Source organism: Thalassophryne amazonica, chromosome 1 (genome assembly GCF_902500255.1).
Source record: "Thalassophryne amazonica chromosome 1, fThaAma1.1, whole genome shotgun sequence".
Taxonomy (NCBI): domain Eukaryota; kingdom Metazoa; phylum Chordata; class Actinopteri; order Batrachoidiformes; family Batrachoididae; genus Thalassophryne; species Thalassophryne amazonica.
In genome coordinates, this window is record NC_047103.1 from 26,206,940 (window position 1) to 26,232,404 (window position 25,465).

Consider the following 25,465-nt stretch of genomic DNA (forward strand, 5'->3'; position numbering starts at 1 on the left):
CTGCAGCTCTGGCCTCTGGTGGGACGTATAAGTGGTTCTTCGGACCTGTGCCTGGGTCCGGGCTTTGTGCCAGGGCCTCCCGGACGGTCTTCTCCACGTCCCAGGTGAGGGTGGCCACGATAGTGGACTCAGGTATGATGGATTCCGGTGGATCCGACAGCTCTGTTTTGACTTCGTCTTCGTGTACCCGGGACAAGGCATCCGATCTCTGGTTCTTGGTCCCGGGGCGATAGGTGATCCGGAAGTCAAAACGCCCAAAGAACAGTGACCAGCGGGCTTGCCTGGAGTTCAGCCGCTTGGCAGTCCTGATATACTCCAGGTTCCGATGGTCCGTGAAAACCGTGAACGGCTCCCAAGCTCCCTCCAACAGATGTCTCCACTCCTCAAGAGCCTCCTTCACCGCAAGAAGTTCCCGATTGCCCATGTCATAGTTCCGCTCTGCCGGGGTCAACCCACGAGAAAAATAGGCACAAGGGTGGAGGACCTTGTCGGACTCCCCGCTCTGGGACAGCACGGCTCCTATCCCTAAGTCAGAGGCATCCACTTCAACCACAAACTGGCGGCAAGGACCGATGTTTCAACTCCCTAAACGCGGCTTCGCACCGATCCGACCAGGTGAAGGGGACTTTTGGGGAGGTCAGGGCTGTCAGGGGGCTAACTACCTGACTGTAGCCCTTAATGAACCTCCGGTAAAAATTTGCAAAACCGAGGAACTGTTGTAGTTTCCCACGGCTTGTCGGTTGGGGCCAGTCTTGTTATGTGTCGGACGCAGCTCGGAGAACCGACCAGCGTTTGAAGGACCCAGTATGAAATAAGCAGAGCACGGTACAAAGGCTAACTGAATTTAATACATAACAGTGATGTGATACAAAACAACAAAAGAGTGTGCGGTCTGGCGTGGTGGTGATACGGTGCGCTCCCAGCAGCGCTAACGGTCCGGAGCCAGAAGCCGTTCAGACCCAAGGACCCCGCCGACACCCCCCAGGTGGCCGCAACAAACCGAGTCTGTGAAAGAAGGAACCATTATGTGAGTCCACACTCTACACACAGAGAGACCACTCAAAGGTGTACATAAACAGCAAACACTTCCTGGCTTAATTACTAATCAGCTTCCCAACCTGCAGGCATGGAACATCCAGTTCACAAAACTCCACTGCAGTGGAAGCCGATACATGACTAACGTACAGCTCAATATAATAAGGTGTGAGGGACACCACATTTACTGACTGTACAAACGTTAGTCACAAAATCTAACGTACCTCAGGAAGTGTGCTGACGAGTGTGAGACCTCACCCCCTCCTCTTTCACAGACCGTGCATCAAACCCTGGACGTTCTCTGCATCCACTGATGATGAGATGGCTCCCGAGACGACGATCTCACCCGTCTGGTCACAAGGTCGAGTCTCTGGCAAATACACACTGCATACTCCAGTCTTAAATGCCACCATGTTCCAATCCATATAGATGCACCACAGCTGTGAGTCCTGAGGAGCCGCAGGTGATCAGGGTGAGGTCCTGATAACCTCAGCAACACAGCCACTCAGTCCCAATGCAAGCCACCTGGAAGGAAAACCAAAAGACAGAAACAAAAAGGCAGCCAGGCCCCCCCAGCCATACAACAAGTCTCTCACCGCCGCAACCTTGGCCGGATCAGGGGTGACGGAGTTGGAGGAGATGATAAACCCCAGGAAGGACAAAGAAGTACGGTGGAACTCGCACTTCTCGCCCTTCACAAACAGCCGGTTCTCCAACAACCGCTGCAGGACCTGACGTACATGCTGGACATGAGTCTCAGGGTCCGTGGAGAAGATGAGTATATCGTCCAGATATACGAAGACAAATCGATGCAGGAAGTCCCGCAAGACGTCATTTACCAAAGCTTGGAACGTCGCGGGGGCGTTAGTGAGGCCGAACGGCATGACCAGGTACTCAAAGTGACCTAACGGGGTGTTAAATGCCGTCTTCCATTCATCTCCCTTCCGGATCCGAACCAGGTGGTACGCATTCCTAAGATCAAGTTTTGTGAAAATTTGGGCTCCATGCAAGGGCGTGAACACTGAATCCAACAGAGGTAACGGGTATCGGTTGCGAACTGTGATCTCGTTCAGCCCTCTGTAATCAATGCATGGACGGAGTCCGCCGTCTTTCTTGCCCACAAAAAAGAAACCAGCACCCATCGAGGAGGTGGAGTTCCGGATCAGCCCGGCAGCTAATGAGTCCCGGATGTAGGTCTCCATTGATTAAACGCTCCGGATGTGAGAGGTTGTACAGCCTGCTGGACGGGTACTCAACGCCCGGAATCAAATCAATGGCACAATCATATGGACGGTGGGGGGGAAGGGTGAGAGCCAGATCTTTGCTGAAAACGTCAGCAAGATCGTGGTACTCAACCGGCACCGCCGTCAGATTGGGGGAAACTATAACCTCCTCACTAGCACGTAAACCGGGAGGAACCGAGGATCCTAAACACTCCCAGTGGCAGGTTTCGCTCCACTGAGCCACAACCCCAGACGGCCAATCAATCCGGGGATTGTGTTTAACCATCCATGGGAAGCCCAAAATCACGTGGGAAGTAGAAGGAGTCACATAAAACTCTATCTTTTGTCGATGATTCCCAGACACCACCAGAACTACTGGTTGTGTCTTGTGTGTGATTAAAGGGAGAAGGGTGCCATCTAGTGCCTGTACCTTCAAAGGTGAAGGAAGCACCACCAGAGGGAGCCCTACCTCCCTTGCCCATCTGCTGTCCAGCAGATTCCCTTCTGACCCCGTGTTCACCAGTGCTGGGGCTTGAAGGGTTAAATCCCCGCTCAGGATTGAGACGTGTGGAAATACGTGTACGTCCCACGTGAATGTCTGGACCCACCCTTATCCCAGTCTCTAAGGGCGGGCATTTGTGTTTAGCCTTTTGGGGCAGTCTCTCTGCTGATGCTCATTTGAGCCGCAGAAAAAGCACTCCCCGCGGGCCATTCTCCTCTCATCATCATCAATTCATCATCAATTTTATTTATATAGCGTCAAATCACAACAAACAGTTGCCCCAAGGCGCTTTATATTGTAAGGCAAGGCCATACAATAATTACGTAAAAACCCCAATGGTCAAAACGACCCCCTGTGAGCAAGCACTTGGCGACAGTGGGAAGGAAAAACTCCCTTTTAACAGGAAGAAACCTCCAGCAGAACCAGGCTCAGGGAGGGGCAGTCTTCTGCTGGGACTGGTTGGGGCTGAAGAGAGAACCAGGAAAAAGACATGCTGTGGAGGGGAGCAGAGATCAATCACTAATGATTAAATGCATACTGTTAAGTCTTCAATTTCCATACCATAAGTCAGAACAAGATCTAAGATATGATTAAAGTGGTGGGTGGACTCATTTACATTTTGAGCAAAGCCAAATGAGTCTAATAATAGATTAAATGCAGTGTTGAGGCTGTCATTCTCAGCATCTGTGTGGATGTTAAAATCGCCCACTATAATTATCTTATCTGAGCTAAGCACTAAGTCAGACAAAAGGTCTGAAAATTCACAGAGAAACTCACAGTAACGACCAGGTGGACGATAGATAATAACAAATAAAACTGGTTTTTGGGACTTCCAATTTGGATGGACAAGACTAAGAGTCAAGCTTTCAAATGAATAAAGCTCTGTCTAGGTTTTTGATTAATTAATAAGCTGGAATGGAAGATTGCTGCTAACCCTCCGCCTCGGCCCGTGCTACGAGCATTCTGGCAGTTAGTGTGACTCTGGGGTGTTGACTCATTTAAACTAACATATTCATCCTGCTGTAACCAGGTTTCTGTAAGGCAGAATAAATCAATATGTTGATCAATTATTATATCATTTACCAACAGGGACTTAGAAGAGAGAGACCTAATGTTTAATAGACCACATTTAACTGTTTTAGTCTGTAGTGCAGTTGAAGGTGCTATATTATTTTTTCTTTTTGAGTTTTTATGCTTAAATAGATTTTGCTGGTAATTGTGCTAATAGTTTAAATGAGTCAACACCCCCGAGTCACACTAACTGTCAGAATGCTCGTAGCACGGGCCGGGGCGGAGGATTAGCAGCAATCTTCCATTCCAGCTTATTAATTAATCAAAAACCCAGACAGAGCTTTAATTCATTTGAAAGCTTGACTCTTATTTTCTTCAATTAGTGATGAGTAGTAAGATGTCCTAGCTTTACGGAGGGCTTTTTTTATAGAGCAACATACTCTTTTTCCAGGCTAAGTGAAGATCTTCTAAATTAGTGAGACTCCATTTCCTCTCCAACTTACGGGTTATCTGCTTTAAGCTGCGAGTTTGTGAGTTATACCACGGAGTCACTTCTGATTTAAGGCTCTCTTTTTCAGAGGAGCTACAGCATCCAAGGTTGTGCTCAATGAGGATGTAAAACTATTGATGAGATAATCTATCTCACTCACAGAGTTTAGGTAGCTACTCTGCACTGTGTTGGTATATGGCATTGGCAGAGTCTGACATTGTTTATGCAAAGTTACACACCGATTCAATGTTAATTTTAGTGACCTCCGATTGGCGTAACCGGGTGTCATTACTGCCGACATGAATTACAATCTTACCAAATTTACGCTTAGCCTTAGCCAGCAGTTTCAAATTTCCGTCAATGTCGCCTGCTCTGGCCCCCGGAAGACAATTGACTATGGTTGCTGGTCTCGCTAACTTCACATTTCTCAAAACAGGGTCGCCAATAACCAGAGTTTGATCCTCGGCGGGTGTGTCGCCGAGTGGGGAAAAACGGTTAGAGATGTGAACGGGTTGGTGGTGTAAAGGGGGCTTGTGTTTAGGACTACGCTTCCTCCTCCCAGTCACCCAGCCGGCCTGCTTTCCCGGCTGTTCGGGATCTGCTGGGGGACAGCTAACGGCGGCTAAGCTACCTTGGTCCGCACCAACTACAGGGGCCTGGCTAGCTGTAGGATTTTCCAAGGTGCGGAGCCGAATCTCCAGTTCGCCCAGCCTGGCCTCCAAAGCTACAAATAAGCTACACTTATTAATCAATCAGTCAATCAATTTTATTTATATAGCGCCAAATCACAACAAACAGTTGCCCCAAGGCGCTTTATTTATTAAAAGTACCATTACTGCTAAAGGGGAGGCCGGGGAATAACTAAACATTTCACACCCAGAGCAGAAAAGTGCGGGAGAGACAGGAGAAGCCGCCATGCTAAACCGGCTAAGAGCTAGTAGCTGCGCTAAGCTAGCAGATTCCTAAAAACACACAAAGTGAATAATGTGTAAATAATGTAGAGGTGATTCAGCAGAGGGAGTGCTTTAGTTAAGGCACATGAAGATTACACTGTGAAACAAATAATTATCTAGTTATCTAGATCAATCTAACTACGCAGATTAAACAGCTAACAGATACAGCAAAACACTGCTGTGCTCCGGAACAGGAAGTGATACAATACCGTAGTGAGAGCCAAGAGAGGTGGGGAGTTTACATTTGAAAAAAATCCATAACACGACGGTGAGTCTGGCATGTTCAGGATTTTACCCCTTTTGTGTTTTGTGGCAAGATTTTGTAGACTGTTGTCATTCAGCCACTTCTTCACCTGTAACAGGCAGTTTGCCAACCTCTGAAGTCTTAAACGAACAGTACAATCGCATGTCATCAGTGAACATATGATAGGACACATCACCGAAGTGCTGAATTATTTGTCCAAGGGGAAGAACATACAAAAGGAACAGGAGTGGCCCTAGCACTGAGCCTTGTGGAACACCACACTGTAAATCCGTTGATTCAGACATAACATGGTTCACTGACACACTAAAACTCCAAGTAGGAGGTAAACCAATCCAAAACAGGGACCCCCAACATCATCCAACGTCATCACCACCAAATCTCACAACCTGTTGACCATGATGGTGTGGTCGATCATGTCAAAGGCAGAGGACAGGTCTAACAGAACCAACACCGTGCACATCCCCGAGTTAGCGGACATGATGATGTCGCTGGACACTTTCAGAAGTGAGGTCTCTATAGAGTGATGTTTCCGAAAACCTGACTGAAATTTATCGTATATGTTTTTTTTTGTTGTTTTTTTTTTCTCAAGATAAGATGGCAGTTGTTTTGCTACCACTTTTTATTTATTGGCCGAAAGTTCTTAAGATCGGATTGATCCAAGTTTGGCGTCTTGAGTCTGGGTTCTATCACAGCATGTTTAAAGGAGGCTGGGAAAACACCAGATGAAAGGGAGATGTTAAAGATTTTGGTGACCCATGGCCCAGTTGAGTCAAGAACATTTCCAAAAAACTTAGAAGGGAGGACATCAAATACACTAGGCATCAAATTCATTTTGGATGATAAAGCCGCAATATCCTCTAAAGACACAGGACTGAAGAACGACCAGGTCTGCCCAAGCGGCTCAGTCTGGGCAAAGCCAAGACAAGAGGGTGAATTATTTTTTTCTTTTATGTCTCTAATCTTTGCAGTAAAGAACTATGTGCCTCATAGGACAGAGAAAAAGCAGGAGCAGCTTCAGACACAAGTGTATTTATAGTGTCAAATAGCACTTTTGAATTTCCCTTCTTTGCCAATATTATTTTTTAAAGTAATTAGACCTGGCATCTTTTATCATTTTATTTAAAGACAAAACAAGGTCTTTAAGGTGCAGCTTGTGGAGGGATGGATTTCCACAGGCGTTCAGTTTTGCAACATACTCTCCTTAGATTTCAAATACTGTCATTTAACCAAGGGCATGACTGTTTATGAGCTAGATTGTTAGACTTTATGGGAGCTACTTGGTCCAATATAGTGGACAGAAAATGAATTGCTGTTTCAAAATGCTCTAAAAGCTTATCAGCAAAGCTCCTTCAAAAAATGATTCATTCTTGAAACACATGAAAAACTAACTGAAACAGTTTAGAAAATGATCCAGTATTTCAAAATGTAAAATTATGCTGTTTAAGAAATGGTTCATTGTTTTGAAATGGTTAAAAGCTAATTAAACTAATTATTTTGAGTATATTACAAATCACTGTCAAAGGAAAGAAGGAATCACTGCAGGAACATGATTCACTTGAAACAGTGAGTGAACCAGCGCTTCAGAGTAGTTGAAATACAGTGATGGTGCTATCTAGTGGTTGGTGGGATGCCTTCCAGTTCAGTACTGTTAACCTTTGACTTCTCATGATCCCAGTTTCCTTGCTTGTACCTCATTCCTCATTGGCTGCTTGACTGTGACATCGTGTCATCTGCACAGCCAAACGGAGACAGCGGAGAGTGTTGATACTCAGGCGATTCACCTTGACAGCAGCTGCCACCGAGAACTGTCAGGACAGAGAGCCTGGATCTCATTACTTAAGAGAGAGAAGATGAGAGTACACTCATCTAAAGTTGTCCAATTATCCGCCCTTCTCTTAATTTGTCTGTGTTTCGTCCCATCGCCTTCCTGTCACCAAACAGGCTCTACAAGAAATTGAACTAGTTTCTCCTTGAGTAGTCAAGGTGACTGCGGCCGACGAGAAGTTCCGACAGACGTGATTCCACTCTACATGGAGAGCTTGTTAAGCCGCTGGTGGTGAAATCTGCTTAACCAATCATCCGTGCTGGAAATCATTTTGTGTTAGTACAATTTTCCTGTCATTATCAAAACTCTGCTGTGCTGCTTTGTCCACCGTCGGACAGAAAGCGTCCATTTTTCTCTCGGAGGGGTGCAGGAGGACACTCCAGGCAGATGGCGACAAGAAACACTAAAAAACAGATACTTTCATGTCTGAGTTGTGAATTATTTTAATATTAGTGCCATCCCTGTGGATAAATCCACTCTAATCTAGCCAAAATTCTTCAAAATAAATACTTAAAACATATATTTTAGTAAATATATGGGTTTTGTGAAATATGTAAAACCTCCCAAATCAACAATTGCTAACTATTTTAGTTGGTTTCTTTAGTCATTATGAAATATGAGTTGATAAATATCTTTTGTTATGATCATAGTCAGTAAATTTGGCTATAACTTGCTGAATTTTTAGTCTTTCTTTTGTAGTGCAGCAGATAAGTGAAACAAAACTAGTTGCGTTAACACGGTTTTAAAGGGGATAGAGAATCAAAATCATCCTTTTCATGTTTTTGGTGTTAGTTCAGAGTCTCCCCGCTGTGGGGAATACACACGAAGTGCCAGCAAGTTTCAGAACCTCTGTTTCAAGTATTTCTCCTTTTTTGAATTGCCCCTAGAAAACAGGCCAATCCGTTTTTTGAGAGAAAACTTGCGTCACTTTTTCACCAATAGCCCCCCCACACACACACCCACACACACACCCTTTCACACACGCCCCTTCAAAATTAATTATTCATAAGGTTGTGCCCACCCATTCGTAACACTTGAAGAGAAGCAATGGCGAGCTACAGGTGTGCTTTCCCAGGCTGTTTTAGCGGACTACGATCTTCCCACGGAAAACAATGTACGTGATCACTGGCTTTTATTCATTTTTAACCGCATCCCCAGTACAGACAACCGCCGACTATTTCTTTGCTCTGCGCATTTCACGGAGGACTGTTTCACAAACCTTGCACGATCTCGAGCTGGCTTCAGTTGGCATTTAATACTCAGTAGAGGGTCAGTTCTGACTCTGCGACAAAATCAACCGCAGCAATCAGTACAGCCTGTGAGTATCACATTTTCTTTTGTTTTAAATTTGTGTTGCGCCATATTCCTGTTGTAAGAATTGCACGTTAGAATGGCACGTTAGCTCTGGTTTGTTCCTCTAAAGGGAATGAGCTAACCCCTTAGCAGCTAGGGATGTGTATCGAGAACCGGTTCCTTTTGGGTATCGTTAAGAAATGACTCGATCCACCGACATCAATAAGCTTTGTGCTTAACGATTATGTTATCGGTCCTTCAGAGTGGCCGTTGTTCTGGGGGGTGTTTGTCAGGAAAATGATCATTTCTGTATTGATTACAGACCCTGCAGCGGGTCCGTAAACAACGTTTCTGCAGCACGGCTTTGCTTTGAACCTTGAACCAATCGAAGCAGTGCTTCACAGATTCAAGCAATGCTTCAATTATTCTTTCTTTCTTTTGCTTAATTTTCTCCTGCTAAAACCCTAAAGAGCATACGTCTGTGAGTATTATTTACCTTTTCTATGTTAAACCGACCTGTTATGTTCTTCTGAAACAGTTGATAGATGTATTTTATAACTTAAAAACGGGAGCGATGCTAACGCGTTAGCATGTCTACGGCATTTTCAATGTTAAAAGTTAGCATTGCAGCTGTCATCACGTTCGGGTGCATTTGTTTTCAAATTGTAATATTTCTTAAATTTATTTTTGTTTACATATTAATAATCTAATGATTATTATATACAATTTTAGCAAAAGAGGCAAAAAAAAAAAAAACCTGAATGGAAACACAACAGAAAATATAAAAGCAATGAAAATAAATAAATAATGCTTTCTTTTCAGTGAGAGCAAGGGCAGCCAATCAAACAACGGCAACCGATCAGTGCCTTCTACTTGCATTTCATAATGAGGTTGCCAAATAAGCTCTGAAACGACGCCATTAAAGGCAAACGAGGCATTCTAAACCCAGCATAGTAACATAGCTGTTTCAGAGAGCCTTTTAGGAAGGTTCTGAGCCATTTACAGACCCAACCAATTTTTTTTGGGCTACATATCACATCACAGAACAAGGATTAATGCCCCATTCAACCGCTCTCTATCACCTTTAAGGAATAGTTTGGACCATGTATCATCCTTACTTATCATGTTACGGGGTAACATATGTCACATGTCATAGAATCCAATAGACGTAGACCTTGTTTGACCTTTACTTTACTTAAACATTCAACACTGTCAACACTATTCCATTTATTAATCCTATTAGCTCAACCAATAATTTGCATCACTTTTTTACCAAAATTGGAGCAACTTTAACTTTTGACCCCTGTACAAAATGACACTGACCTTTGTCACCATTCTTGCTGTTTTTATCCCGTAACTCCATAGAATTCAGTCACATATAGTCCAAACTATACCTTTTTGGAATCTTTATGATCAGGCAAATAATGTGGAATATTTTTCAATATGATTGGAGCATCATTTAATTTTGACCTCTGTGTAATTCTTCAATTGACTCCTACCTGACCACCGATTGAAAAGTCAAGTGGCCAATTGTTGTTTTTTTTTTTCAAAAGAGGAGTGTCTAAGGAGTATTTTTGCCAAATTTGATGCTTTTATCACCATTTGCAGGATTCCCCTCTAAATATTCTCTTATCTGCTGCACTATTAAGCATTTATTGGTAAAATACTGAGAAACAAGTTCCAGTTTTTATATTTGATCTAGTTCCACTTACTAATTATAAATGTTGTCTCTTCATTTTATTAAAGTTACAGCCTTTTTGTATGTATGTTGTATGGTGCTAGTTTGGTGTTATGTGCAAAGTGCCTCCATTTGTGAACAAGGAGATTTACACTCAACAAAAATATAAACGCAACACTTTTGGTTTTGCTCCCATTTTGTATGAGATGAACTCAAAGATCTAAAACTTTTTCCACATACACAATATCACCATTTCCCTCAAATATTGTTCACAAACCAGTCGCAATCTGTGATAGTGAACACTTCTCCTTTGCTGAGATAATCCATCCCACCTCACAGGTGTGCCATATCAAGATGCTGATTAGACACCATGATTAGTGCACAGGTGTGCACTAATGTGTGTTCAATGGCTGTGCGAAGTTGCTGGATATTGGCAGGAACTGGTACACGCTGTCGTATACGCCGGTCCAGAGCATCCCAAACATACTCAATGGGTGACATGTCCGGTGAGTATGCCGGCCATGCAAGAACTGGGACATTTTCAGCTTCCAAGAATTGTGTACAGATCCTTGCAACATGGGGCCGTGCATTATCCTGCTGCAACATGAGGTGATGTTCTTGGATGTATGGCACAACAATGGGCCTCAGGAACTCATCACAGTATCTCTGTGCATTCAAAATGCCATCAATAAAATGCACCTGTGTTCTTCGTCCATAACAGACGCCTGCCCATACCATAACCCCACCGCCACCATGGGCCACTCGATCCACAACATTGGCATCAGAAAACCGCTCACCCACACGACGCCACACACGCTGTCTGCCATCTGCCCTGAACAGTGTGAACCGGGATTCATCCGTGAAGAGAACACCTCTCCAACGTGCCAAACGCCAGCGAATGTGAGCATTTGCCCACTCAAGTCGGTTACGACGACGAACTGGAGTCAGGTCGAGACCCCGATGAGGACGACGAGCATGCAGATGAGCTTCCCTGAGACGGTTTCTGACAGTTTGTGCAGAAATTCTTTGGTTATGCAAACTGATTGTTCCAGCAGCTGTCCGAGTGGCTGGTCTCAGACGATCTTGGAGGTGAACATGCTGGATGTGGAGGTCCTGGGCTGGTGTGGTTACACGCGGTCTGCGGTTGTGAGGCTGGTTGGATGTACTGCCAAATTCTCTGAAATGCCTTTGGAGACGGCTTATGGTAGAGAAATGAACATTCAATACACGAGCAACAGACATTCCTGCTGTCAGCATGCCAATTGCACGCTCCCTCAAATCTTGCGACATCTGTGGCATTGTGCTGTGTGATAAAACTGCACCTTTCAGAGTGGCCTTTTATTGTGGGCAGTCTAAGGCACACCTGTGCACTAATCATGGTGTCTAATCAGCATCTTGATATGGCACACCTGTGAAGTGGGATGGATTATCTCAGCAAAGGAGAAGTGCTCACTATCACAGATTTAGACTCGTTTGTGAACAATATTTGAGGGAAATGGTGATATTGTGTATGTGGAAAAAGTTTTAGATCTTTGAGTTCATCTCATACAAAATGGGAGCAAAACCAAAAGTGTTGCCTTTATATTTTTGTTGAGTACATAGGCTACCTGTGGTGGCTGCGAAGCTGAGCGTGGGGAAAACCTTAAAGCATTAAGTGACGATCGATTTAATCATTCATGTGTCTTGAAAACACACTAACATCACATATCACAAAGCTATTAGGCATCACTTAATGTTAACAGGCTAACATTAGCTAGCATGAGACCTCGCTAGCATCACATAATTCAGTGAAAACAGCTGTCATATGAATGTAATGCTAGCAGGCTAATGTTAGCATGAAAAAGCTCTACCATCGCATAACACAGTAATGGGCGTCATATAAAGATAGATTTTCTTAAAAAGACGACCTGAAAGTTCACCTACAATTTGCAAGACGGTACATTTTAGATTTAATGTTTTAGTGAAAGAAGACCCTCCTCTATACCACTTCATCATGAAGCTGTATAACTGGAGATACAAAATGCAGAAATTGCACAATGCACAATTTCTTCAATCACAGCCACAGAAGCCTAAAACTTTTTCTGGGTTGTCTGGATGTCTTGGTGGCTTTCCTCACTGTTCTCCTTCTTGCACAGTCACTCAGTTTTAGAGAACTGTCTACTCCACACAGATTTACCATAGCGCCATACTGTTTGTATTTCTTCATAACTGATGCAAATAAAGTTAAAAGACATATTCAGTAACTTGGAAATGTTCATGTATCCATCTCCTGACTTGTCTGAAGAAAACTGCCAATTAAACTGATTATTTACAGGTATTATAACAAAGGGGCTGATTACTTATGCAACCCATCATCTTGGCTGTTATATTTTTTATTAATTTATATCAAGTTGTAGAGATTTGTTTTCAGTTTGAGTCTAAGGAACATAATTTTAGAAATTTTTATACTGAGAAGCCTGATTGACTTTTTGTATTTGAATCACCATAAACAAATTAAAATGCATGAAATACCAAGGGGATGAATATTTTTGCAAGCCGCTGTATGTCCTTTTTGGGCTCTGTACCAACATGGAGGTCCGACATGAGGGGGCTGTTCCCATGTAGACAGTGTTCCATAGTACTATTAATTTCACCCAGTTCTTACTGTAATACTATCCCTTACAAAGTACAAAGATAAAGTAGCTCTCAATCTAAATTTATTCAAAGTAATCATGAAAAACAGCCCTAGATTCTGAAGAACTTCTCTCTCGCAAGAGATCCATCCATTCAGAACCCCGAACAATGGACTAAAACAGTATAACACATTTCATGGGCTTGACAAAGGCTGACCTTATTTAGCAAAATCCTTCCTTTATTGGTCCCCATGGGCATTCAAGGGAGATCCCGCCCCCTCCTCATAACCCGCACGATAACGGGACATATGATTTATTATTATAACTTGAATCTCTTTGTTCTATCGTAAAACAGGTTCAACCCAGTTCGACATGCACGTTTAAACAAATAAGAGACTAAAAGTATACCAGCCTAAGAATATAACTATTAAGTAAAGTAATAACATAATACCAAAACAAATAGCAAAAAATACAAAATAATAAAATGATAAAATACAACCCCTGGCAAAAATTATGGAATCACCGGCCTCGGAGGATGTTCATTCAGTTGTTTAATTTTGTAGAAAAAAAGCAGATCACAGACATGACACAAAACTAAAATCATTTCAAATGGCAACTTTCTGGCTTTAAGAAACACTATAAGAAATCAAGAAAAAAAGATTGTGGCAGTCAGTAACGGTTACTTTTTTAGACCAAGCAGAGGAAAAAAATATGGAATCACTCAATTCTGAGGAAAAAATTATGGAATCACCCTGTAAATTTTCATCCCCAAATTAACACCTGCATCAAATCAGATCTGCTCATTGACATTGACCCTATGCCATGACATTGACCCTATGTGTCTTTTTGCAAGGAATGTTTTTGCAGTTTTTGCTCTATGGCAAGATGCATTATCATCTTGAAAAATGATTTCATCATCCCTAAACATCCTTTCAATTGTCCAAAATATCAACATAAACTTGTGCATTTATTGATGATGTAATGACAGCCATCTCCCCAGTGCCTTTACCTGACATGCAGCCCCATATCATCAATGACTGTGGAAATTTACATGTTCTCTTCAGGCAGTCATCTTTATAAATCTCATTGGAAAGGCACCAAACAAAAGTTCCAGCATCATCACCTTGCCCAATGCAGATTCGAGATTCATCACTGAATATGACTTTCATTCAGTCATCCACAGTCCACAATTGCTTTTCCTTAGCCCATTGTAACCTTGTTTTTTTCTGTTTAGGTGTTAATGATGGCTTTCGTTTAGCTTTTCTGTATGTAAATCCCATTTCCTTTAGGCGGTTTCTTACAGTTCGGTCACAGACGTTGACTCCAGTTTCCTCCCATTCATTCCTCATTCGTTTTGTTGTACATTTTTCAATTTTTGAGACATATTGCTTTAAGTTTTCTGTCTTGACGCTTTGATGTCTTCCTTGGTCTACCAGTATGTTTGCCTTTAACAACCTTCCCATGTTGTTTGTATTTGGTCCAGAGTTTAGACACTGACTGTGAACAATCAACATCTTTTGCAACATTGCGTGATGATTTACTCTCTTTTAAGAGTTTGATAATCCTCTCCTTTGTTTCAATTGACATCTCTCGTGTTGGAGCCATGATTCATGTCAGTCCACTTGGTGCAACAGCTCTCCAAGGTGTGTTCACTCCTTTTTAGATGCAGACTAACAAGCAGATCTGATATGATGCAGGTGTTAGTTTTGGGGATGAAAATTTACAGGGTGATTCCATAATTTTTTCCTCAGAATTGGGTGATTCCATATTTTGTTCCTCTGCTTGGTCTAAAAAAGAACCGTTACTGACTGCCCACAATCTTTTTTTCTTGATTTCTTATAGTGTTTCTTAAAGCCAGAAAGTTGCCATTTGAAATGACTTTAGTTTTGTGTCATGTCTGTGATCTGCTTTTTTTCTACAAAATTAAACAACTGAATGAACATCCTCCGAGGCCGGTGATTCCATAATTTTTGCCAGGGGTTGTATATCTAACAGTACCATAGAACTGCCCCAATGCAACATGACACAAATGTAACAGAGAACATTCATATATTCTGGGGCTGTTTATCAAACCAGCCGTGCTGCACATCAAGTGGGCGCAGTTAATGAAAATGCTAATAGTTAGCTGATGTTTGTTAATTCCTTGGAGCCAGATAAACAACATTAATGAAACTTTAATTGCAAGCATTGATACAACTGTAGCTCGTGGCACAAACAGTTTTAATGCCATCTTCTCCCTTTGTGCAGACTCGCCGAGGTAGAATAGTCCTGGTTATGCTTTGTATTGTCAAAAAAGTTCCCTCGGCCAACTTGTATTTGCATAATTTGTAACTGGCTGATGTATTCGCTGTTCTTGTTATTTTCGCCGCGCCTGTAGAAGGAATAGTTTGCGTGGTTGAGGCATAGTTTCACACATGAGCCCACGGCCTCGTGGGAACCTTCCAGGTTACTGCGCTGAAAAGAGCTGAAGTGAATTTCAGTGTTTTAGCTGCAGATAGTATACGTGCACACACACACACACACACACACACACACACACACACACACACACACACACACGAGGCAACAATAACCCAAAAACACCATGTAGCTACAATGGGTGAGAAATTACTTTGTGATACTTTTCTGGAAAATGTAGCCGTGTTCTGTCCTGGGCGATCTGCTGTACCGAGATTAAAAAGTGATTTATGACCTCCACGCTTGGGACCCTGTGTGTTACTGTGTATGTGTCACTGTTAGTGGGTGGGGCTTCTGTGTCCAAATATAACAAGCGGGTCATGGTGGAGTTAGCGGACAGAACTGCTGATAGGACAGAGATGATAACGCACGTGTTCCACCCTGATCTGAGTTTTAGATTTCTGTCCTCCTTTGGAACCATTTTGCATATTGACCTGTAAACTAAAACATATTGATCTTGCTGGAACAGATGTTTTTACACAAGCATCAGTGGAGTTAGTGGCCGCCATCACGCTGTGATTAGCAACTAGGATTCATAAATCGCATGCAAACATAAGGCCCGGCTTGACATTTGGTTGCTCAGACAAGCCCAGACATGTTTAGTGCCAAGATTCTTGTCTAAATGAACTAGGTCAGTACCCATGGGCATGAAGACAGTAAGGGCTACAGCAATAGGACATTTGAACCCAATGAATGTGATTTTTTTTTCCAAATGATCAACCTCTGGCTGATGTTGCCAGGGCATTTGTGGAATCCACCTAAACCTGTGCACATTCAATTGAAATTTGGTCAAAATCAAATTCCTTGACTTTGCCCTTTGCTCAAATAGCATTTTTTGTCATCATTCATTGAAATACCAGGTTTGTTAGAACTTAGCTAAAGAGCGTGGGAGTAGTAGGACAGCAAACAGACAGGTAGACATCTCCTTGACCCCAGAGATTGACTATCATCAATTTGACCTCACCTAGGCAATTCCAGAACACAATTTTGGTTCAAATCAAAGAGAGCAACTAAAATTTTGACTATTTTCCCCAATGACTTTGGCCCTTAATTGAGCTTTGGTAAATCTGAGTTGCCTATACTTTCCCCACTAATTGTAGGAAATTTAAGTGGATGTTGCAGTGTTTCTGTCTTCAACAAAGAGTATCTAAAAATCTTAATATGATTAATCCTTTTTTAAATTTCAAAAAATGCTGATGTTTAAAAAAAAAGACATTAAATTTCCAGCACAACAGGGTAGCACCAGGAAATATTAACTTCTGGAATTTGTCCATAAGTTACTTCCCGGAGTCATGCTCTGGATTTCCACAGTTTGCCATAGATCTCACATGCCCCAGTCATAGAATGATCTGTGAGGATCAAATGGATGGACAGAATGATCTATGAAGCGTCAAATTGCGTTGGCAATGCCTAAGTCCTGGTAGTCGGTGATCCGCTCCTTCATCAGCAACTCGATCCCTGACAGAGAGCATAGCAGAAATCAACCAGCCAGAAAGAACATTTCACAGTAACACCATCTCACAACTGCAAACACATTTTCACTGGCAGCATAGCCCTCTGCCTCACTCACGTTTGGAAGTGATGACACAGAGTCTTTCTGCACCACTAATGGAAATAATTGAAGTTTGAGGGTACGAATGATTCAGTACAGCTAAGTCTGTTAATTACAAGATGGAGAGAACAGATGAGTCTTTAATCTGGATTTAAATAACCACATTGCATTTGTATCAAGAGCCAGATTTTGTCACAGAATGATGATGGATTGACCCCAATACTATAGCTCCCACAATGCATTGCAGCAGGAGCTAAAATCTGTTCACACATACTGTACGTGTGTGTGCTGGGCTGATGGAGAAAATAAAGTGAAGATAGAAAATAACAACGCTAAGAGCGGCGGTATCATGGCTTTTTATTGTATTTCAATGTTCTCTGTGAATTTGTCAGATATTACACTTAAAAAAGAACCAACTTAAAAAAGCATTACACTTGGTAAAACCTGAATCAGTTAAGTTGTTTTAACTCACAAACTTAAGTTTAAACAACTTAATTGATTCAGTTTTTACCAAGTGTAACACTTTTTTAAATTGGTTCAACTATTCTCTTTTTTCAGTTTATTCGCATTCTGTTTGCCCACACTCACATGATTAATATCTTCCTGCCATTTATTGTGCACAGTCATTGAAGCTCTTTTCTTCCTCCCTCATTCTTCCAGAAGAGATTTTTCACACTCACATCGCTCATTGGTGGTCTCCAGATGGCGCCAGGTTAGCCTACGCCACCATCAATGACACGTTGGTGCCCAGGATGGAGCTGCCGATGTTCACAGGAACCCTCTACCCCATAGGGAAAGAGTACCACTACCCTAAGGTTACTCATCAACACCAGTCTGAGAATATGTTGACAGTGTTCCTGTACTTCAGGAGCATCGTGGGTGTTTATTCTTGTACTTTTATGATTTTACATGTTTGCTTCTCTCTTCTTTCTTCCATCCAGGCCGGAGAGGAGAATCCAGTCATCACTTTGTATGTTGTGAACCTTAACGGTCCTCTTCACACCATCGAGATGAGGAGACCAGATGATCCCAGGATAGGGTGAGGAGCAAATCATCAACCAATCTGTCATCGGTCTACTACGAGGCCACATGATGCATTCTGTACACGTCCATCCAACTATCCATCAATCCGTCCATTTTCTATACCCGCTTACTCCAATTATGGGGTGCGTGCTGGAGCCTATCCCAGCAGTCATAGGGCATGAGGCAGGGTACACCCTGGACAGGACGCCAGTGTATCGCAGATCATGCTGCACATATTCCCCATTTATACTCCATATATATATATATATATATATATATATATATATATATATATATATATATATATATATATATATATATATATATGTTTCTGCAACTCAACAGGGTTGTGTTATACATCTTGGCAGCAAGCTAATATAGGTCACTGTGTGTCTTCAAAACAGACATTGAAGTTTGGAGTTTATTGAGGTTTGCAGTTAGAATATCCCATAGGCACTGACATCATGTATGTGTAGCCCTGTGAGGTCTGTGCACAGGAATCTTCATCCAGATCGAGTTTTTGTCATATTGATATTCATAAATTAGGGATGCAATCTCCCACTGGGTGGCGCAGGTGCACTGCACACTCACACGTCCTTCCACAGTTGCATATTTCATGCAACTGGCAGGACAGCTGTAGAATTAATGGGGTTTTGTGAGAGAATGTTTCTCCAAAATTTCAGTCAGTGGTGGGACTGTTCCCCATTTAATCCCGAATAGCAAATCAGGGCACATGTTGAAGCATCATGCTAATGTCTTCATCCATCTTTGTCAGTCTTAGACAAACTTGGTATATGTAGTACTTATGCCTATCATTGGCACCATATTTGAATTTGGGATCCAATTTTTTGAACTATTCAAAAACTTCTTCTGGATTTTCGAAATCATTGATATTACGTGGTAACTTCCAGGTATTTGTAGTCTTAACGGCTTCAATCATGTTCAAACTTCTTTCAATGAGGTATTCATAGTGACTACAGCTTGAAACTTGTTTGAGCCTGTTCCACTGAGGTAAAAATTTCAAGCCGAAGCAAAGAGGCAGAGGGTGTAGTTCCTCTTTTTCATTTCATTTTTGGGTGGCTTGCCAGGTCTGCACTTTATAAGCGAGCCAGTTGGCAGGTCTGCACATTATAAACCAGCCTGTTAGGAGGCAAACTGGATTAAGCCGTTTCATCCTGCTTTTGCACTTTTTTTGGATCGTGGGTAATTCTAATAGTACTGCACCCTGTGGAATAGCCATGTAAGGCTATAAAAATACTGCATATTCACCTCTGAAATTCTGGATTCTGACAGAAACAGGTGAGGACCAGTGAACCTCCTATTTTGAGCCATGTTGGCATCTTTTAACATGCACATTTACTGTAACATAAAGTAAAGACAGACCAGTCTGTCACGTTGCTTGTGAGGCCTTGTTTCTAATGCAGGGTCCTGGCAGCCACCAAGCTAATCTCGTTCTTGTTGAAACTATCAGTGTGTGTTAATTTATTGTGGAGGCAAAAAAAGGACTTTAGACTGTCAAAGTCTGAGGCTGTTTGTGGAAAAATCAAAAGTCAGGGAATTGACAGGTTGTTAATAAACATAGGCTTTTATTTTGAAGCTTCAAAGTCACACCCAATGCAGCAAAATCTGAGAGAGTCTGCAAAAGGCAACTTCTGAAAGTGCTCTTTTGTACATTCAGAGAAAGGTGAGGCAGCACAGCAAGCAGTCACGTACACATGAATACAATTTGCCAGTAAATAAAACTGTTCAAGTTTCCCATGAAAACTCCAGGAGAAAGAATGGTCTTATCATAGTTTCTGCTGCGGAGGAAAAGGACTGTCGTCAAGCAGAGATGGTGTGTTTATCCAGCTTTGAGGTTACATGGAGGCATTTTTAATACAGAGTTAGATAGTTTATATGCAAAAGTTTTAGGCAGGCTATATGTAAGGCAAAAATAAATCATTTTAACATGACATTATAAAGACAAATAGCTGTTCATTTACCCTGCCTTCATCCTGTACTATATACTACAGAGTATTTTTCCATTCAGCAGCCACACTGCTGCATTTTAATATACTTACTTTCTCATGTTTACTTCCATTAACACCTTATTTGTTGTGTTTGCCTTTCTATTGTATGTTTTAATCCCTCTCTTTCTCTGTTTCATCATGTTTCTTCATTGTTTCAACACCTTTATGAGAAAGCATTAAAATTGCAGATGTAAAAATTGTATTGCAATCAACACACGGCTGTGTAAACAGCGTTGGTTACAGTTAAATTATTATAATTTTTTCCTTGTTTGACAGGGAGTACTACGTTACGATGGTGAAATGGGCCACCACCACCAAGCTGGCCATCAACTGGCTGAACAGAGCTCAGAATATTTCCATTCTCACGCTCTGCGAGGCAACTACAGGAGTGTGCACAAAGGTACAGTGCCACCGTGTGTGCAGTTGCATTGCCCATAATGTATGTAATCTGACACTCATAAATTTGTTTGGATTTTTTTTTCCAGAAACACGAGGATGAAAGTGAAGGATGGCTGCACAGGCAGGTAGGAGTGTTGATATAATTGCTTTACCCTATGGTCACATTAGTTAGAACGGTAGGACCTGACGACAGCATATTGCATCAGGACGTCTACCGTCACCTGCTTTTACAAAAACCCCACTCTGCACAAATCACGTCTGACTATTCACTGTTTTGGATCAAGATGAATCCCACCTTCACAATTTTTTTTTAAATGTTCAAAAATTTCTATGTCGCTCACAATGTTCACAATTACATTCCCCCTGTTATATCCCTTTAGTGACAAGTTGTGGAAAACCAAGTAAGTCGGAATTTTGTTACAATGTCAACTAAGTCTTGAGTCAGAGACGTCTCTGGGATAAAATTTATCAATTTATTGTTAGTTATTCGTTTCCATTTTATTTTTTGTGCAAATTAGCACAGAGCCCAAACGTTCCAGTCTAGCGTAGGATGTGGCTCGAGTTGGATTGCCAGCCTCAGTCTGAATGGGGCCTAATGAGCCAGATTTGAAAAACAAGTCTGAACACTATCTGGGTAGAAAGCAATCCGGATTGAATCTGGTTGAAATTGGATTGCAAACCCTATTCTGAACGGGGCCTAATGCCACATTTCGTACTCTGTTCAAAGATGCACTGAGTGTCAACAGTGATTTGAAGATATCATGCACCATGTCAGCATTTTAATTAGCTGTTGTGTGGAGCTAGTTTTATTCATTTGAGTTTTGCAGCAGTTGCAGCTGAGTTTCAGACAGGTTTCAAGTGCATTGCAGAGGGATTTACAACAAGCAACTCAGCAGCAACTTGGTTTCACACAAGTTTCCCAAAACTTCAGAAGTCCTTCGGAATTTTCCTAATGGGCTGTTTTGGGTATGCACACTGTAAAAAATGTCAGTGAAAATTACAGTGAAAAACTGTGAAATGGCAACAGGAATAAACCGTAAAGCAAGAAGAAACTTATTTTTGTAGAATAAACATTGAATTACCATAAATTTAAAAACTGTCAAAAATGTTATTTTTAATTGTTTTAACATGTGAAATATATGGTGAAAAGCTGAAATGGTGACAGCATTGGACAGTCATATTAAAAATAGCACATTACTGTATTATTCACGGAATATCACCCAAGTCATTCAGAGGCATACATTTTTAACTTATGGTTCAAATTTTAACCTACTCATTTTGGACAAGTTATTTAAAATTACTGTCATGTCTGAAGTTTTATAAAGTGAAAATATCAGATATATGGTTTCATTTTAAAGTAATGTGCTAATTTTGTAAGAACCAATCAGTGTTTAGCAGAGGCACTTTTACCCAGAATGCTTTGCAGTCTGTGTTTGTTACAAAACTTCAGAATTAGTGCATTATTCAACATTAAAAGATATAATGTTATATTTTAACTTTGTACAAATGACAGAATTGACATTAATGGAGTTATTCTATCAGTATTTTCACAAAACCATAAGTTAGTATGACTTTATTTTTCAAGACCTCCGCCTGACTGGAGCATTATGATTAGTAGAGAGCTGATTTTGTGGGTGCTCTCAGGATGTGTCTGTGCAGTTTCCTACAGGGAGCAGTACTACTAGTAATACTGGCTCATTCTTTGGGTCTTTTGTTACTTTTGATGCTTTCAAAAGTGACCGTGTTAAAAGTCAATTTCAGCTTCTTAGTAATTGCAAATGTACCAGAAAAAACACTGGAATTTATTGATTATCTGTAACTTACGATACATTTTTGTGCTGTTGTTTTTAGCAGGAATAAACCATAAAATAGGGTAATAAATTATGTGGAATGGATAGAAATTCACCTTAAAAGGTTTATACTGTGAATTGAACAGTCATACCGTCAAGGCATAAATAATTGTGCTGTTGTTTTAACAGAAATTGACCATAAAATAGGACAATAAATACTGTGGAATGGATAGTATTTCACTTAAAAAGCAACAGGGTTACATTGTGAATTGTACAGCTATACCATGAGCCTATATACAATTTCACCGTTATTTTAACAGTAACTCATCTTTATTGGAACATTTTCAAACTGTTGTTTTTACAAGTGTTAATATACCTTACCGTGAAGCCATATCACTGTATTTTTTACGGTGAAAAAATGGCAACCACAGCTGCCAGTTTTTCACCGTAAATTTGACAAGATATTTTTTACAGTGCATGCACACTTGGAACAACTTGGAATTCTTGGAATTGGTTTGGACAACAAATGTGATCAAGGACACCCCCCACCGGCAAAAAAAAAAAAATAAATTATGAAAACTCGTTATTAGCCACCGGTAAATTTAGAAATTGGTGGGAGTCATAGTATACGAGATCTGTTAGAAAAGTAACGGACCTTTTTATTTTTTGCAAAAACCATATGGATTTGAATCACGTGTGATTGCATCAGCCAAGCTTGAACCTTCGTGCGCATGCGTGAGTTTTTTCACGCCTGTCGGTTGCATCATTCGCCTGTGAGCACGCTTTGTGGGAGGAGTGGTCCAGCCCCCTCGGTGGATTTTCATTGTCAGGAAAATGGCCGAGCGACTGCCACTTTGCTGCATCAAAATTTTTTCAGAAACTGTGAGAGACAGCCAGGTGGAAACCATTCGGAAAATTCAGATGGCTTTCGGTGAAGATCTTATGGGCATCACACAGATTAAGGAGCATTACAACCGGATTAAAGATGGCCCACAGCGGCTGAGGGTGCACCGCGCTTCGAGCGGCCATCGACAGGCTGAAACAACCAGATCATTTCCAAAGTGAAGGCTGTGTTGATCCAGGATGTCGTCTGACTACCAGAGAAATGGCAAGAGAGGTGGACATAGCGCTTTTTCGGCACATTACACTGTTACAGGAGATTTTGTAATGAAAGACGTGCGGCGGAATTCGCGCGTCAGTATGGAGCTGCTAATGGCGCAGAACAAAAAGCACCTCCGTGTTGGAAGTCTCACGGGACATGTTGTGACATGCCCAGCTCTTCCACCATTTGGAAGATTCAGACGGCTTTAGGTGGCTTTTCAGTCGAGTGAGTATCCGAGAAATTGTCGAAGAGCTGGGCATGTCACAACATGTCCTGTGAGACCAACACAGAGGTGCTTTTGTTCTGCGCCATTAGCGGCTCCGTGGCAAATTCCTCCGCTCCTGTTTTCATGACAAAATCTCCTTTAACAGTGGAATGTGCCAGAAAAGTGCTATGTCCACCTTTTCTGCCATTTCTCTGGTAGTCAGACGACGTCCCGGATCAACACAGCATTCAGTTTGGAAATGATCTGGTCGTTTCAGCCTGTCGACCGTCGCTCAGAGCGCGGCGTGCCCTCCGCCATTGTGCATCGTCTTTAAACTGGATGTACCACTCCTTAATATGTGTGATGCCCATAAAATCGTCCCTGAAAGCCATCTGAATTTTCCGAATGGTGTCCACCTGGCTCTCTCTCACAGTTTCTGGAAAAATTTGATGCAGCACTGCTCCAGCCGTTCAGACATTTTCCTCACAATGAAAATCCGATGAGGGGGGAGAACCAGTGCTCACTCAAAGCCTGCTGACAGGCGAATGACGCAACTGACAGGCGTGAAAAAACTCAAGCATGCGCGCGAAGGTTCAAGCTTGGCTGATGCAATCACACGTGATTCAAATCCATAAGGTTATTGCAAAAAATAAAAAGGTCCGATACTTTTCTAACAGACTGAGGGCCCAGGGCTCTCCATGCGAAATTCTGCCTGAAGAAGGCAGTGGGCCGATGCATGAGCATGGTCAATATCAAGTACATCGGAATGCCAGTTTCAATAAAATGTCTAATTTCATCACAATTACAAAATATATCACAAATAACTCACCTGATTGTGTCCATTATTTTTTGTCCTTTTCCGTTTATTAAATATTTTTCATGAGTTTAATTTAATATCGGGGGGGGGGGGGGGGGTTAACCAGCTTTTTTCAACAAATCAAATGTGGTATATTTCATGGAAGGTGTTCTGGAGTATTGCCATTTTGTTTTTAATTAGAGTGGATTCACCTGTTGACATCTTGACAAATCTTTGCACTGTATTTGATGTATTGGTTAATTATTTGTTTGTTTGGTTGTTTTTACATATGTCTGCAGAATGAGAGACCTCTGTTTTCAAAGGATGGTTTGAAGTTGTTTTTCACCCGGGCCATTCCTCAAGGAGGCAGGGGCAAGTTCTTCCACATCTCCATGTCCATCTCACAGGTGCGACAACAAGCCCACGAAGGGCTGCACAGCCAATCAGACATGTAACAAATAATCAAATATACTGTGGCCAAAAGAGGCCACATTGCTTACAAATTAAGATACAAAAAAATAATAATTCCTGCATCACTTCAACAACTGGCAGTTACATTAAAAAAAAAATCTTACAAACTGAGAAAATACTTAAAAACATAAACAAATATAACCTACAGTGCATGCAACAATTTAATTTGACGTTTGCTGCAAATTCACACAATGCGCGTAACGTATTTTCAGATAGACGTTTTATTAAAATAAATTCAAATGTACCAATCAAAATGCTCATTCATAAAAACATAACTGAATTTATTTATAATCCAAACATTTATAGGCTTTTTTTTTTCAAATGTGTCATTTCAAATTAGATTGAGCGTCTGATGCAGATTTAGTCTATTACTTCTGTGTACTTACCATGTTATTGTGCTCTTTTCCATGTCTATCTATCTATCTATCTATCTATCTATCTATCTATCTATCTATCTATCTATCTATCTATCTATCTATCTATCTATCTATCTATCTATCTATCATCTATATTGTTGTTGTTGTTGTTGTTGTTTTCCTCCTCAAAGCCAAACACCAGTACAGACACACTGCAGTCCATCACATCAGGAGACTGGGATGTTACCCAAGTCCTGGCCTACAGTGAGGACAACCAGCTGATGTGAGCGTCCTCAATACTACTTCAACAAAATGATAGTTTGTGTAAAATACTTGTGTTGCTGCTTCATTGAGATACACGCTGTTCACATAAAGGAGTTGTATTAGACATATTTACAACAAACGTAGCAAGTGACCT

General features: G+C 41.5%; 1 protein-coding gene across 3 annotated transcripts in view; it reads left to right on the forward strand.

Moving 5' to 3' along the window:
- Nucleotides 1-25,465, forward strand: part of LOC117507722 (dipeptidyl aminopeptidase-like protein 6) — a 660,963-nt gene that overhangs the window by 599,300 nt on the left and 36,198 nt on the right. For all 3 annotated transcript variants that reach the window (XM_034167551.1, XM_034167538.1, XM_034167544.1), the window contains 6 exons: nt 17,557-17,711; nt 17,838-17,935; nt 20,205-20,328; nt 20,414-20,452; nt 24,520-24,627; nt 25,239-25,330. In XM_034167551.1, the coding sequence (XP_034023442.1) occupies nt 17,557-17,711; nt 17,838-17,935; nt 20,205-20,328; nt 20,414-20,452; nt 24,520-24,627; nt 25,239-25,330 (616 nt within the window). The remainder of the gene's footprint in view (nt 1-17,556; nt 17,712-17,837; nt 17,936-20,204; nt 20,329-20,413; nt 20,453-24,519; nt 24,628-25,238; nt 25,331-25,465) is intronic.